Genomic DNA, 13,928 nt, shown 5'->3' on the forward strand with positions numbered 1-13,928 from the left:
TAAATGGCTCCCAGAACTGAAGGACAAGAGCTACGAGGAGAGGTTAGAGGCATTAAATATGCAAAAACTAGAAGATAGAAGAAAATGAGGCGATATGATCACTACGTTCAAAATAGTAACAGGAATCGATAAAATTGATATGGAAGAATTCCTGAGACCCGGAACTTCATGAACAAGAGGTCATAGATTTAAACTAACGAAACAAAGCTGCCAGAGAAATATACGAAAATTCACTTTTTATAAACAGAGTGGTAGATGGTTGGAACAAGTTAAGTGAGAAGGTGGTGGAGGCCAAAATTGTCAGTAATTTCAAAGCATTATATGACAAAGAGGGCTGGGGAGACGGGACACCACGAGTGTAGCTCTCATCCTGTAACTACACTTAGGTAATAACACACCAGCCACTCACTGCCACTCCCTCCCTCAACAACACCTCACTCGCCCTCATTCTCCTTCCACAATACTGTTTTGCATTTATTCACTATACACAGAAGTTATATATAAGTATTTACATGTTTTGTTCACCATAACTGTACATCTAAGCTTGTATGGTGAGTAAAGGCACAAGGACGTAGCTACTCACACAGCTGGTGGCGGCTGTCCTCTAGGCCAAACGCACTAATATTTCTCCCCCAACAATACTGTCTGTGGTATTATTATGCTATATACACACATTATATATAAGTATCTACATGTTTTATTCACCATACCTGTACAAATAAGCTGGTATGGTGGCCAAAGACCATAGTGGCCACCAGTAAATAACATAAGTCATGCAGACTATGCACCTCCCTCACAAAATGGCGGCTCCCAACCTACTCCTATTGCTGTTATTGCACTCTATTCACACGTTATATATAAGTATCTACATTTGTGTTCACCATAGTGAGCCACTAAGCTGGTATGGTGAGTGCAGTCAATAAAAGGTGGCCCACACACAGTCAAAAGACAACGCCACCACCCTCCCTCCCACAGCATTACTCCTCCCTCCATGGCGCACAGCGCTAAATATCACCACAATCCTGCTATTATCAGAATCCTGGTCAATTTTATCTCAGTCAGGGGTCTTCTGTAATACTATCATCGCTAAATAATAGCATGAACATATACATTATGGCATTTGTAGGCGATGCTGTGGTCACAAGCTGAACAGCGGTGCTGTGAGCTCAAAATGCTACAAAATACTTTTGGAGGATGTGGGTGGAGCTGGGTGAGGGGGGGGCCCTCAACTGGGGTTTAGATTTTGGCAGCTGCTGCGTTGTCTACCTTGCTGAAGCTGTTTGTGCCAATACTCAGGGAAGTGGTTTCTATGTTTTTTCACTTCTCGTCTAGCATGTCAGCAGGCCGTGCTTGCTCTGTCTTTGGATTCTGCTTGGGCCCTGGCTCTTCAGTAGTTTTCGCCATTTTGTTCTCTGCTGTTTCTGGACGATAGTGTTCCCCATTTCTGCTGGTGGCTTTTACCAGTTGCCATCCTATTTTGGACTGGTTGGTGCTCCGTGGGGTTTGTTCCCGACCCTCTCAGATGCGTCGTGCCAGGGCTCAGGTCTCGTTTGGTTGAGGTAGGCCTCTGGTACCAGTTTCTGCATTGGTGGGTTTCCCGGTGCCTTCTTTGTCTGGTCGGTGCGATGTTCTGTGAGTAGGTTGGCTTCTCGGGGTTTACGTCGGCCCTTTTGCGGGTCGCCTCGTCAACGGGGCGATACCACATGATGTCATGAAGATCCAGCTTGTTCCCAATCCAGGTGCTTGAATGATTTCACTGGACCACAAGGGTACTTTTTTTCACGTCCCTATTCATTTGGGGTTCAGAGCTTGGTTAGGTTTCATGGTGGGGCGGCAGGCTTACCACTTTCGTTGTCTTTCATTCGGCTTGAATCTGGCACCTCGAGTTTGCACGCGCTTGACGTGGGTCATCTGTGTCTGCTAGGTCTTCGGGTTTTGGCATACCAAATGACTGGTTGGTGTGGGCTTCCAGCTGGTCTGCTTGTCTGCTAGCCAGGGATCTGGTTCTTTCCTAGCTAGCCAGGTTCGAGTTCCTTGTGAACTGATGGAAGGCCCAGTTGGTTCTGTCCCAGGTTTGGACTTTTCTGGGCCTTGTGTGGGATTCTCAGACTGCATCACTCTCTCTCCCTCCAGCGGCCTTGCGCCTATTGCAGTCCTGCCTTTGGCGATTTATAAGGAGGACCTGAGTCACTTGGCGGTTGCTCGAGCAGCTGTGAGGGAGCCTGAACTTTGCTCTGCTGGTTTATCCGCTGGGCAGGGTTTGGCTTCGGAGGCTGTTCTGGTATTTTCAGAGGCAGTTCTGGTATCTTAGAAGTGGCCTCTTTCGACGCTCTCGTGATTGCAGGGTTCGTTCTCCAGTGTCTTTGTGCCTATTGTTGCGTCACTGGCTATCTCTTCAGGTTTTTTGGGGTTTGGTACAATGGCGCCTACCTCTTCCGTCGCTTGATGTGTTCACTGGCGCTTTGTCTCTAGGTCAGGGCTTTGTGACCAGGGCTCCCTGGAGCTTATCCAGGCTGATATTGCTATATTAGACTTTGGCATCAGTCATGTAAATGGAGTTCTTAGGCCTACCGGGGACCACGAGCCAGAACCTGTCCCCTCAGAGAGGCACAAGGTGCAATGGTCTATAGAAACCCCCCATGTGGTTAGAAGCATTCTATGTCTGCCATCGACCAGGTCAGACACTCAGAGAGGTAAGCACCCCCAAAAGAAACCCCTATTCTAGCTAAGAAATTGCTACTGAAAGCTGAACCAGTGGCCAGAACTCTCCAAACAAAAATGAGCAAACGAACATGATGTCACCACATTGCCGCGCCACCGTCTGCGCGGCTACCCCCCCCCCCCCTCTTTGGGAGGGGAAAGAGGGAGCCCCTGACCCCTTGTGCCGGCTACCCAAACCCCAGATCTGAGGCTGATGTGCTAGGCTGAAGTTGTGTACTCTGGCTCCTGATTTGTCTCCAGCTCTGTGCCCTGTGGTTGGGGGGGGGGGTCGGTCTGTTCCTTGGGGGGTGGGGGTTGCCTGAGCCAGGAGTATTCTCTTCAGTACTCGGGCAGCATGCGCCTAGGGCTACCTTCCCTAGGTGCCCGGTAAGTAATGCCTTTGGGGCTTGGGGCCTCCTTCCAGAAGTTCCTTGGGTTCTGCCTCTACTTGATTGTTTGCTGCTCGGCATTTGGCCATCCTTTGTGTGTTGGGGGTGTTTCTTGCACCCATGTTGGCCTTAGGATAAGAGGTGGTTTGCGCTGGTAGGGGCGCAGGGTACTGCGCAGCTAGTTGTCACCTCTCATAGCGGCCAAATCTGTTCCGCTTGAATTCATCATTCTCTTGCGGGGTTTTATTTTGTTTGTTTTCTCTGCCTGGTGGGGGGGAGGGGGGCTGTCTTTGTTTAGTTGCCCCCTGTATGTCTATATAGATTCTATGCTTCTGTTGGTATCCCCTGCTAGGCCCCCATGAGTGGACACGTTCAGGTGGTTCAGCTTCTAGAAAGTTTGTTGGTGGACTTGAGAGCCGGTTAGCAGTACCTTGCCTGGGCTTCCCTGAGTGTGAGTTCTGTCTCAGGACCCTAGGAATCCCCACTGGGGAGTGTGGGTCTGATGGATGTGACCCCTGAGTCCCCCCTCCCTTTGTGCAAGTTTGAGGGTTGCTCTTTCCCCTTGTCTCAGGGTGACTCTCATTGGTTTTGCCTCCGTCATGCTGCCTACTGGATTGGTGACACCTTCGACCCAGAGTCCTGCGAGTTTTGTTACTTGTTTGTGATGCAGTTTACCCAGTCCACTGATGACTATTCAGGTACAGGCAGCATAGGCATTGCACATTAGGTTTAGGGTGTTGCAACGCGCTAGGTTAATTGCTTCCTTGGAATCTGCGAGGCTGCCCTTTTTTGGTTATAGGGACCCGAACTTGGGGGCGTTGGTTACTTCAGTCGTAGTTAAGTCCGCACCCCCTCGTTCTGTCCCATCTGAACCCTCTAGGTTCTTTGCCCCTCCTTTCAAATGACTCCTCTGTCCCAGGTCTGACTTCTGTTGGAGCCAAGCACTTGGATGGTGCACCAAGCATTTCGAACCTGGCATCAAGCATTTTGAACCTGGCACCAAGCGTTTTCACACGCCTTACCCGGGTCATGGTTGCCTGTCTGATTCTCTTAGGTGTTTGGGTGCTGGCCTACTTAAACTACTGGCTGGTCTGGGCTCCCGACCATTCCATGTGTCTGCCCGTCATGGATTGGTTCAGACTGCTTCCTTGTCTATCCCTCTGGAGTCTCTGCATCGGCTGTGCTCCCGCCTTCGCTTGTTTTAGGGGCTCCCGGATCACTCGGAGGATGCTTGAGAGTTTGTGCGGGAGCCTGAATTTTGCCATGATGGTCTACCCACCGGATCGGGTTTGGCTTTATCCATTGTTCTTGTTCCTTCGGGGACATCCCTTCCGCCTCTCTCGTGACTGCTGGGTTTGGCCTCCGTGGGCCTTGCATCAGCTGCTGAGTCACCGGCTTACTCTTCAGGTTTCTCGGGATTCGGTGCCTTGGCGCCTGCCCGAGCCCTCGCTCGATGTGTTCACGGATGCGTTGTCTCTTGGCTTGGGCTTTGTGACCAGTGCTCACCAGGCCGGCCAGGAGCGGTGAGGTCTGTCCTTCCGTTGGGCCCATAGCACGGTGTGGGAGTTTGTGGCAGAATGCATGTCGCTTTGGTAGGTCTGCTCGTGGATCGACGATCAAGCTCCAATCGGACTGCTCCCGGTGGTTCATTGCCTGAACCGAGGGGGGTTCTATGCAGTCCTTCGCTCTTTGGGGGCTGGTTGCTTCAGGTGACTTGTCTGCTAAGTTCTCGGGGTTTGGCTCTCCTGGCCTCTTGTTGGCATTGGCCTTTGGGGGTCAAGTTGGGGAGCTTCATACTCTTCTCCGGCGCAGGGATTTCTGCTCTTTTGGTCCTGATGATGGGTTTGTTCAGTTGCAGCCATCTCCTTCTTTTCTGGCGAAGAATGAGATGGCTGCTTTACGGAGGGGTCCTTGGGCTGTTGATGCTTGGTTGTTCAGGCTGGGGGTGCATCATGTGTTGTGTCTGGTTGCAGCTCTCCCCGTTATTTGCGCACCATTGCCTCCATGGTCGGGGAAGCGCTTTGGGTTGATCTGGTTTCCCTTCTTCTCTTTTCCAGGGTTCGGGTCTCCCACGTCGTCTGCAGGGTTATTCAGTCCAGCCAGCCTGTGGTCTATCCCCGTGCCCATGATGTTCGTAAGTTTGCTGCGCTTGCTGCCGTCTTTTGTGACATTCGGACACCGGGGTTTTGGCTATCGAACAGGGTCCTGGCTGCGCGTTACCTGGTGAATGTTCCTGGGCCTAGTTGGGCCTGTGTCGTTTTGGGTTGGCGATTGCAGAGAGTTGTCTTGTCTTTGCATTGAGAAGCGAGCAACGACTGCCTCCCGGGTAAATCCCTCTTGTTTTCGTCTTTTGGTAGGTAGCTCCGGGGGAGCCATAGGTGCTCCTCCCAGAAAACCAGCGTTGAATGTAATGAAATGCCATCTTCTGGGTGAGACCCGGAGGCTCCCTGGCAACCCTCCCTACCTCCCTCCGGTCAGCGGTATTTTACGTGTTATTTCATATTCAGCCTCAGAACTGGGGTTTGAATAGCCGCGCAAGGGGTCTGAGGCTCCATCTTCCCCTTCCCGGGAAGGGGGCAGCTGCGCAGATGGTGGCGCAGTGACGAGGTGACGTCATGCTCGTTTGCTCGTTTTTGTTTTGGGAGTTCTGTTCACTAGTTTGGCTTTCAGTAGCAATTTCTTAACCAGAATAGGGGTTTATTTTGGGTTGCTTACCTTTCTGGGCACCTGATGCGGTCAATGGCAAACACAGAATGCTTCCAACCACATGGGGGATTTCTATAGGCCATTGCTCCTCATGCCTCTCTGAGGCATGAGGAGCAGAACCTGGCCCATGAGGGCCAGGTTCTGGTTCATGGTCCCCAGTAGGCCTAAGAATTCCATTTACATGACTGATGCCAAAGTCTAATATAGCAATACAGTATCAGCCTAGATAAGGTCCAGGGAGGTTCCGGGTCTCACCCAGAAAATGGTGTTTCATTACATTCAATGCTGGTTTTTTATCACAGTCAGGAGTCTTCTGTAATACTATCATCGCTAAATAATAGCAGTTACATATACAGTATATTTTCACATTTTTAGGCGATGTTGTGGTCACAAGCTGAACAGCAGTGCTGTTACCTCATACTGCGTGCACAAGCCTTGGTTGCTCACTCAGTACTGAGGCCCTCACACCCGGCAATATTACCCACGATTTAATAAAAAAATGGCGTCTGTTTACTAGAGCCCTGAGGAAGCTGATATGAACTCCGTGTAGCCACGGGACATATAAATCGTGCGCAGCATCCTCAACTGTATATATATGATGTGCTCGGTTTGGTGACAATTACTCATTTTGTATATGTACAATGTGCGGGGTTTAAAGGTTAATGTTCCTGGCCATAGTCAGGCATGTATCGCTTTGAGTCACAGGTTGCGGTCAGTTCTCTCGACTTAGAGTTGAGATGCAAGTAGCGGCCTCACCCTGGGTAGGTCCCTCTTTACTTGTTCTGTGGTTAGGTAGCTCCGGGAAGCCAGAGAGGCTCTCTACAGAAAACCAGCATTGAATGTAATGAAACGCAATTTTCTGGGTGAGTCCCAGAGGCTCTCCCAGCAACCCTCCCTCCCTCTGATCAGCAGTTTTCGCGTTTTGATATTCAGCCTCTGAACTGAGTTTGGGTAGCCAGCCCAAGGGGTCTGGGGCTCCTGCCTTCCCTCTCCTGGAAAGGGCGGGGAGCTGTGCAGACAGCGGCGCAGCGGCAGTTGTGACATCATGCTTGTTTGCTTGTTTTCAGATTGTAGAGTTGTGCTTGATAGTTTGATTTTTGGTAGCAATTTTAACCAGGTGTTTTGGGATGCCTACCTTTCTGGGTACCTAACCCTGTAGATGCCAGATATAGAATGCTTCCAATCAAATGGGGGTTTCTATAAGCCATTGCTCCTCATGCCTCTCTGAGGGGGGCCAGGTTCTGGCTCGTGGTCTCCGGTAGGCTAGAACTCCAATCGAATTGACTAATGCCATGGTCTAATATATACATATCAGCCTGGTATAGCTCCGGGAAGCTTCCGGGACTCGCCCAGAAAATGGTGTTTCATAACATTCATTCAACGCTGGTTTTATAGGTTATTTTGACACACTATTTATGGCTCGAGGTATTTTGTGATAGGAGATAAGAGATTTTTTTCTCAGTCACATTAGAGTGTTTGAGGGTAAGTATTATATGTACCAGTAATTCTATTTCATTGTCGTCATTGGCCATCAATAATATGTTAACATAAGAATAACAATAATAATTATAATAACTTTGCCTTGGCTTTGAAAGTTAATAAAATTGTGTTGCAGGACCGGGGTACGAGTGGCTTCAGTGCAGCACTTCACATTACAGAATCATACTGTCAATTACAGAAGCATGGCATCAATATTTCAGTTAAAGAGTTCTTCAGCATGCCACCTGAAGGTACATATTCTGTAGTACTGTATATATACTGTATTTATGTATCCCTGTTGTAAATATGATTGTGTTCATTGTCATTTTTATTTTTTACTATTTATACTTACTGTAATATAATGGTAAAAATGTATTGTGTTTAATCAAATGTACCCATACTTGTGCAGGGAAAACCAGGACTCTAAACCTCCTAGACCATCCTGTTCCTAGAGTCCATATTTTGGGGATACTGTACATCTTAACATGATCAACATGGGTGTATTTCTTGACTATTCATGATATTTACTACACTCAATCCTCACTGTAAACAAACTTCATTAATCATGATCTGCACTACTCATAATCTTCACTACACATGATCATCACATGTGTAACTTGAAACTTTAACTTGACAAGTAACAAATATCTTTAACTTGAAAACAATTGACTGGGAGGCCTATGAAACAAGAACGGCAGACATTTGGACAGGCAGATTTGTTAACTTCATTCTGGATACATTCATGTATGAACACGTCAAGCAGGCCACAAGAATGAGGGAAGGGGACGCTCTGTCAATACTGGACCTAATATTTATCAGGAAAGAAGAAGATATTTTACATGCAGTATCTTCCTCCCTTGGGAATGAGTGATCATGTCCTGTTGGAAATTAAATATGCTTTGCAATATAATCTAGAAGATAATGGGGACATTGAAACAGCTGATAAACTAAATTTCAAGAGAGGACACTATGGGGAACTTAGAAAATTCTTTAATGAAAGTAATTGGACAAAGTTGTTGCTTGGCAAGGGAGTAAATGAGATGTATACCAAGTTTTGTGAAATATATGATGAGGGCACACAAACATTCATACCAAAATAGAGATGCAGGACCAAAAAACAGGACTGGTTCAGCAGAAATTGTGAGAGAGCCAGAGAGGAAAAGACAAGAAAATGAGTTCAATATCGGAAGAGTCCCAACCCTCAAACATACCAGCACTACAAGCAAGCAAAAAACAATTTCACAGCAGTAAGGAGAGAGGGGCAGAAAGGAACTTTGAGAAAGGGATAGCGGACAAACGTAAAACTGATCCAGGCATTTTATATAAAATAATTTTTTGTTTTATTTATATATAAAAGACTTGTTACATTCTTGCACAGCCACTAACATACATAGCATTTCGGGCAAGTCCTTAATTATATGTTCCCTAGAATACGAGCCGCCAAATCGTTTAACAACCAGGTACCCATTTTACTGTTGGGTAAACAGAGGCTTCAGTTAAGGATTTGATGCCCAGTAAATCCTCTCTGGCCAGGATACAAACCCAGGACAAATCACTCGCAAAACACCAGGTGAGCATCTTACCACTACCCCACGGGGTCTGTGGTGGGGCAGGTCGTTTACAAAGATGTTGAAGAGAACCGGGCTTAAGCATGATCCTTTGGGGACTCCAGCTGTTGGGGTGAAGGCTGTGGCCTCTTTTGCCTTGAAACTGGGGGTAACTTGCCTATTCTTAAGGAAATTTCTGATCAGCCTGAGGAGGGTCCAGTTTTGTGCTGGTAAGTCTGCTAATTTGTACACAAGACCATCATGCCACAGGCTGTCGAAGGCCTTGTGTACGTCCCTCGTCGCAATCAAAGCTACCTGTTTTTGCTTGCGAATTGAGCTTACGGCGTCGTAGATGATGTTTATTGCGTGGTGGGTTGATCTATGTGCTCGAAAGCTAAACTGCTTTTCTGTGAAGAGATTGTTGTACTCCATGTAGTAGTTAAGACGGTTTGACATGATTTTTTCAAAGCACTTGCCTATTGTGCCTAAGAGGGAGATTGGACAGTAGTTGCCAGGTTGGTGGGGGTCTTTCTTGGGTTTGGGAATGAATATCATCTTGGCTGACTTGAATGCTACAGGAATGTGACCCGATGCCAGCATAGCGTTGAATAGGTTGAGTATGGATTGCAGAAGATTGCCTGGTAGAAGTTTGATCTGCAACGCTTTGATCCCTGATGGTCCTGGGGCCTTATCTCTGATGCTTTTGATAACTCCTCTCATCTCTAACATAGTTATGGGTCTTGTTAGAGGGTGGTCGTCTTCTAGGGTTGTCAGGTCTATCAGAGGGGTGCTGCGTAGGGAGGCGGCGTTTTCAGTTGTCCATTGGTTGACACGTTCAAAGTGAGCGTTGTTGAAGGCTCTGCTGTTTGAAGCCGTGAGTGTCTTTTTCCATACTGCGCCCATAAAGTCAGCCTGGTCTTGCGGGTTTTCTATTTTTTCTTGTTGCTCCTCGTCATCTTCGTCAAGGAATGTGTGTACGAGGTGGGTGAGGCTGGGATTAACCGATCCCAAGAGCTGTCTGATCTTGCGCCAGAAAGCTCCCGGCTCCCTTTTGTACTGGTTGGCCTGCCTCACAAGGGTTCCCCAAATGTAGTTCTTGTGAGTCAGCGTTAGGTCTATGGTTTCCCTTCTGAGTGTTTGTAGGGTCAACGCTGGTGGCTGGCCAGTTTGGTAGTGACTTTGGCAAGCTCGCCGGTACTCATTCATTTTGCCTCTGATTTCTCGGGTCGGTTTATATTGGTGGTAAGTCCTTGTGGTGGATCTTTCACAAGTGGCCTCAGTTGTGAGCTGGATGCGGCTGTGGATGGTGTCTACTGCTTGGTCGATCGTTTGGGTTGGGAGGTTTTCGAACTCAATGATGGGGTCGTCAGCAAGGAAGGTGTCATATTCCCAGGCACGTATGGTTTCCAGTCTGGGCCTGGGAGGTGCCACATACCTGAAGGGGGTTGCTTGGAGGGTTGTGACCACAGGGATGTGGTCCAACCCCACGTTCTTGCCTGGGGTTACTCTGCAGTGGAACAGGTCGCAATCCCTGTTGGTCAGCACTATGTCAGGGATGCCCCTCTGGTTGCCCGCAAAGAACGTCTTAAAGTGGGGGCCTTGGAAGGAGAGGTCCCGGTTTTGCATTAAATTGAATAGCTGCCTGCCCTTGAGGTCTGGCCTGGCAGGCGCGTTGAATAAGGCCTGATGGTGGGCATTCATGTCTCCTGCGATGATAGTAGGGAGGTTCCTATCGAGCAGCCTGTTCAGAGGGATGGAGGGGAGGTAGGCCAGTCTAGGTGGTAGATATGCGGTGCAGACGATGAGGGGGTCGTGTGACGTGGTAAGTTCAATTGCAAGAAAGTGGTCATCTTCTATGAAGATGGGGCGGTAAGAAAGCCCTCTTCTTATTACTATTGCCACCCCACTGTACATCCCCCTGTTGACTTCCCTGGTGGAATATCTCCAAATGGAGATGTGCTGGTCCTGTCTAACTGCTGTTTCATTGAGTAAGATAATATCTGGGTTAAGTCTGGCTACCTCCAGAGTGAGGAGGTATCTGTTGTTGAAGTAATGTCTGATGTTCACCTGAAGAATTGTGATCCCCATTATTGGCTATCCCCACAAAGGTATAGTATATCAGTGGATTAAAATACAATGGGGCCTCGACTTACGATGCTAATCCGTTCCCAGAGATGGATCGTAAGTCGAAATATCGTAAGTCGAAGTGATTTTTCCCATAAGAAATAAAGGGAATTGAATTAATCCATTCCCCACCCTCCAAAATATTAACATACAAATACATTTTATACTGAATACAATGTTTTTTCTAACTACAATATTTAACCAAAGTTTCTCTTACCTCTATGGAGGGCTCTTAATGGCGTATGGAAGATGGTGATGAGGGGGGAGGAGGAGAGTTGTTACTGTTTGGAAGGGGAGTTCCCTTCCATTATCACATCAGGCAGTGATGTTTTCTCTGGTGGTACTCCCTCTCCTACATTTTGCCTGAATACCACTAGGACCTGGTTGTGGTTCAGTGCTTGTTTGTCTCACTACAAATTTGTCAAGAGACATTTGTTTTTCCTTTTGTTTTAACATTTGTCTGTAATGATGCATCACAGCGTCACTGAATAGGTTAAGGCAACGACCTACTGCAGCTTGATTTGGGTGAGTCGTTTCAGCAAAGGTTTGCAATTCTTACCATACTGCACACATTTTCTTAATTGTTGAGGAAGAGACATGCTGTACTCTTGTTTCTGCTCTATGGTCATCCTTACATGGGTTTTCATATGTTGAGCCTTACCACTGACTTTCCTGGGACTCATGGCGTGATATATAATAATTACTTTAATGTTCAAAATGCAAAAAATTGCCACAAAAGCGGAATTTCTTATAGGCGCGATCGTCACTAGGCGAGCAGCTGTAGTAAACTGAGGCGGGTCGGCCGCGTGACTGGGAACCACGCGCTCGGTCAACCCGAACGTGTACCAACAAATATCGAAAGTCGACAACACCATTGGATGTCGAGTCGGATTTTTCGATGAAATTTACATCGTAACTCGAAATTATTGTAAATAGGGGCAATCGTATGTCAAGGTGCCTCTGTAGTACAGTACAGTCAGTTCAATGCCTTAACACTTTTGCGCTTTGGGCGAGCGAGCATTTCTTCTACCCTAGTGGTTCTGGACGTTCTGCGGGAGCTCGCGGGAGCGCACGGTAATACTGAAAAGTGTATACTCTTTTCAACTTTGTCACCTTAATTCTCATTTTCCAATTTGATATCACTATATTCACAATAGAATTATCTACAAGATTAAATGCATATGAAGTCCGAAAGGCTGGCTTACCACCCGCAGCAAACAGAGAAAGTGAGAGAAAGTTACCCGGGAGCGGGCAAGAGCGATAAAATGTGTACACTCTTTTTCACTTTGGTCACCTCAATTTTTGTCCTAGGTCTTTCATTTTGGTATCAATGTGTTTGCAATAAAATTCCCAACAGGAGTATATGCAGATAATGTCAAAAACCATGGCTTACTCCACCTGCCAACGTGATTAAAGCAGGTGATGAGAGCAGGATGGAGCACCGGGCCATCCATTAGAGAGCGCGGTAATACTGAAAAGTGTATACTCTGCGGGCCCGGTCCTCGACCAGGCCTCCTTTTTGTTACCCCCAGGAAGCAGCCCGTAGCAGCTGTCTAACAACTGCCACAGGTACTTATTTACTGCTAGGTAACAAGGGCATCAGATGAAAGAAACATTTTGCCCATTTGTCTCTGCCTCCACTGGGGATCGAACTCGGAACCTCAGGACTACCCAGCTGTCAGGTGCCTATCTCACAATAGGATATTTTCCTATTGTGAGAACCTGACATATCTTATGGGTTGGTATGTTCATGTTCATGTTTAAACCCCATACATTGTACTCACCTAATTGTGCTTGCGTGAGTTGAGCTTTGGCTCTTTGTGCCAAGCATCACATGCAATTTTTCCTATTTGATTTGTTAAGATACAGCTGTTATGAACATGACATTGTCACCAGCTTTGAAAGATGTTATTTGGGAAAACACGGCCTCATGAATATTGGGAAAAAGAACACACAATTTATATTCCTTTGTGCTCTTGTATGTCTTATAACACAGTTATGATGAGTACTTTTTGTTTTTTTTACAGATCAAGATGCCCTTATCATTGTGAGTTTGACCCCTAAAGAAGATCCATTTTTAGCTTCTCAGAGCACTAAAAGAAAATTTGATGACGTGGGTGACACAACACCAGAAACAAAAAATATTTGGAATTATGAAGAAAATGATAAGGTAAATGTTGGCAACCAAATGCTGTGTTACTTTCTTAATGATAGTAGAATTTTGTTTTGCTTAGTATAGTTTCTTAGGAGTGCTCCTTTTGGTTGCTAGCATCCTGGATAGTTCCTCCCAATTCAAACCACACCTAGCCCTTGTGAGTCATTGTAAACCTATCGAGGACCAGAAGGCAAAACCTGGCTCCCACTCTAAAGAGGCACAGGGAGCCTAGGATACTAGATCAATAAGACCAATATAACATCATTATAAAGGTAGAGCAAGACAATATAGACAACAGCAAGGTAAACACTACCAAGAGAACAAGACCAGGAAATGATTCACCCAGTCATGAGGCAGATTGTTGGGGGCATTGAGTGAGGGGTCTTCGGCTGGGGTTCTGGTTTTGGCTGCTCAGCGTCATCTGCCATGCTGAAGCTTTGTGCACTAATCCTTCGGAAGGCGGTTTTTCTATGTTTTCTATGTTTGCTCTGTCTTTAGATTCGGCTTTGGCCCTGGCTCTGCAGTCTTTTTCCTCTTCGGGTTTTTCGGGGTTTCGTGCCACACCTCTTCCCTTGCTCGATGTGTTCACGGACACCACGTCTCTCACTTGGGAATTTGTAACCAGTGCTCCCAGTTCAGCCAGGGACGTTGGGGGCTGTCCTTATGTCAGGCTCACAACACGGTGCAGGAGTTTGTGGATGTGCGATGGATTCGGATTCCTTAGGGCTCGGTGATCAGGTTACATTTGGACTGCTTTCCCGTGGTTCATCAACCGGGGAAGGGGGGTCTCTTCGGTTTGTGCTTTGGGTAGCTCTTCTGCTGAGTTCT

General features: G+C 47.1%; 1 protein-coding gene across 5 annotated transcripts in view; it reads left to right on the plus strand.

Moving 5' to 3' along the window:
* LOC123755734 (uncharacterized) overlaps positions 1-13,928 on the plus strand; it is a 318,192-nt gene that overhangs the window by 233,270 nt on the left and 70,994 nt on the right. For all 5 annotated transcript variants that reach the window (XM_045738480.2, XM_069300013.1, XM_069300014.1 and 2 more), the window contains 2 exons: positions 7,411-7,525; positions 12,973-13,115. In XM_045738480.2, the coding sequence (XP_045594436.2) occupies positions 7,411-7,525; positions 12,973-13,115 (258 nt within the window). The remainder of the gene's footprint in view (positions 1-7,410; positions 7,526-12,972; positions 13,116-13,928) is intronic.

The sequence above is a fragment of the Procambarus clarkii genome, chromosome 43, assembly GCF_040958095.1.
Source record: "Procambarus clarkii isolate CNS0578487 chromosome 43, FALCON_Pclarkii_2.0, whole genome shotgun sequence".
NCBI classification, from domain to species: domain Eukaryota; kingdom Metazoa; phylum Arthropoda; class Malacostraca; order Decapoda; family Cambaridae; genus Procambarus; species Procambarus clarkii.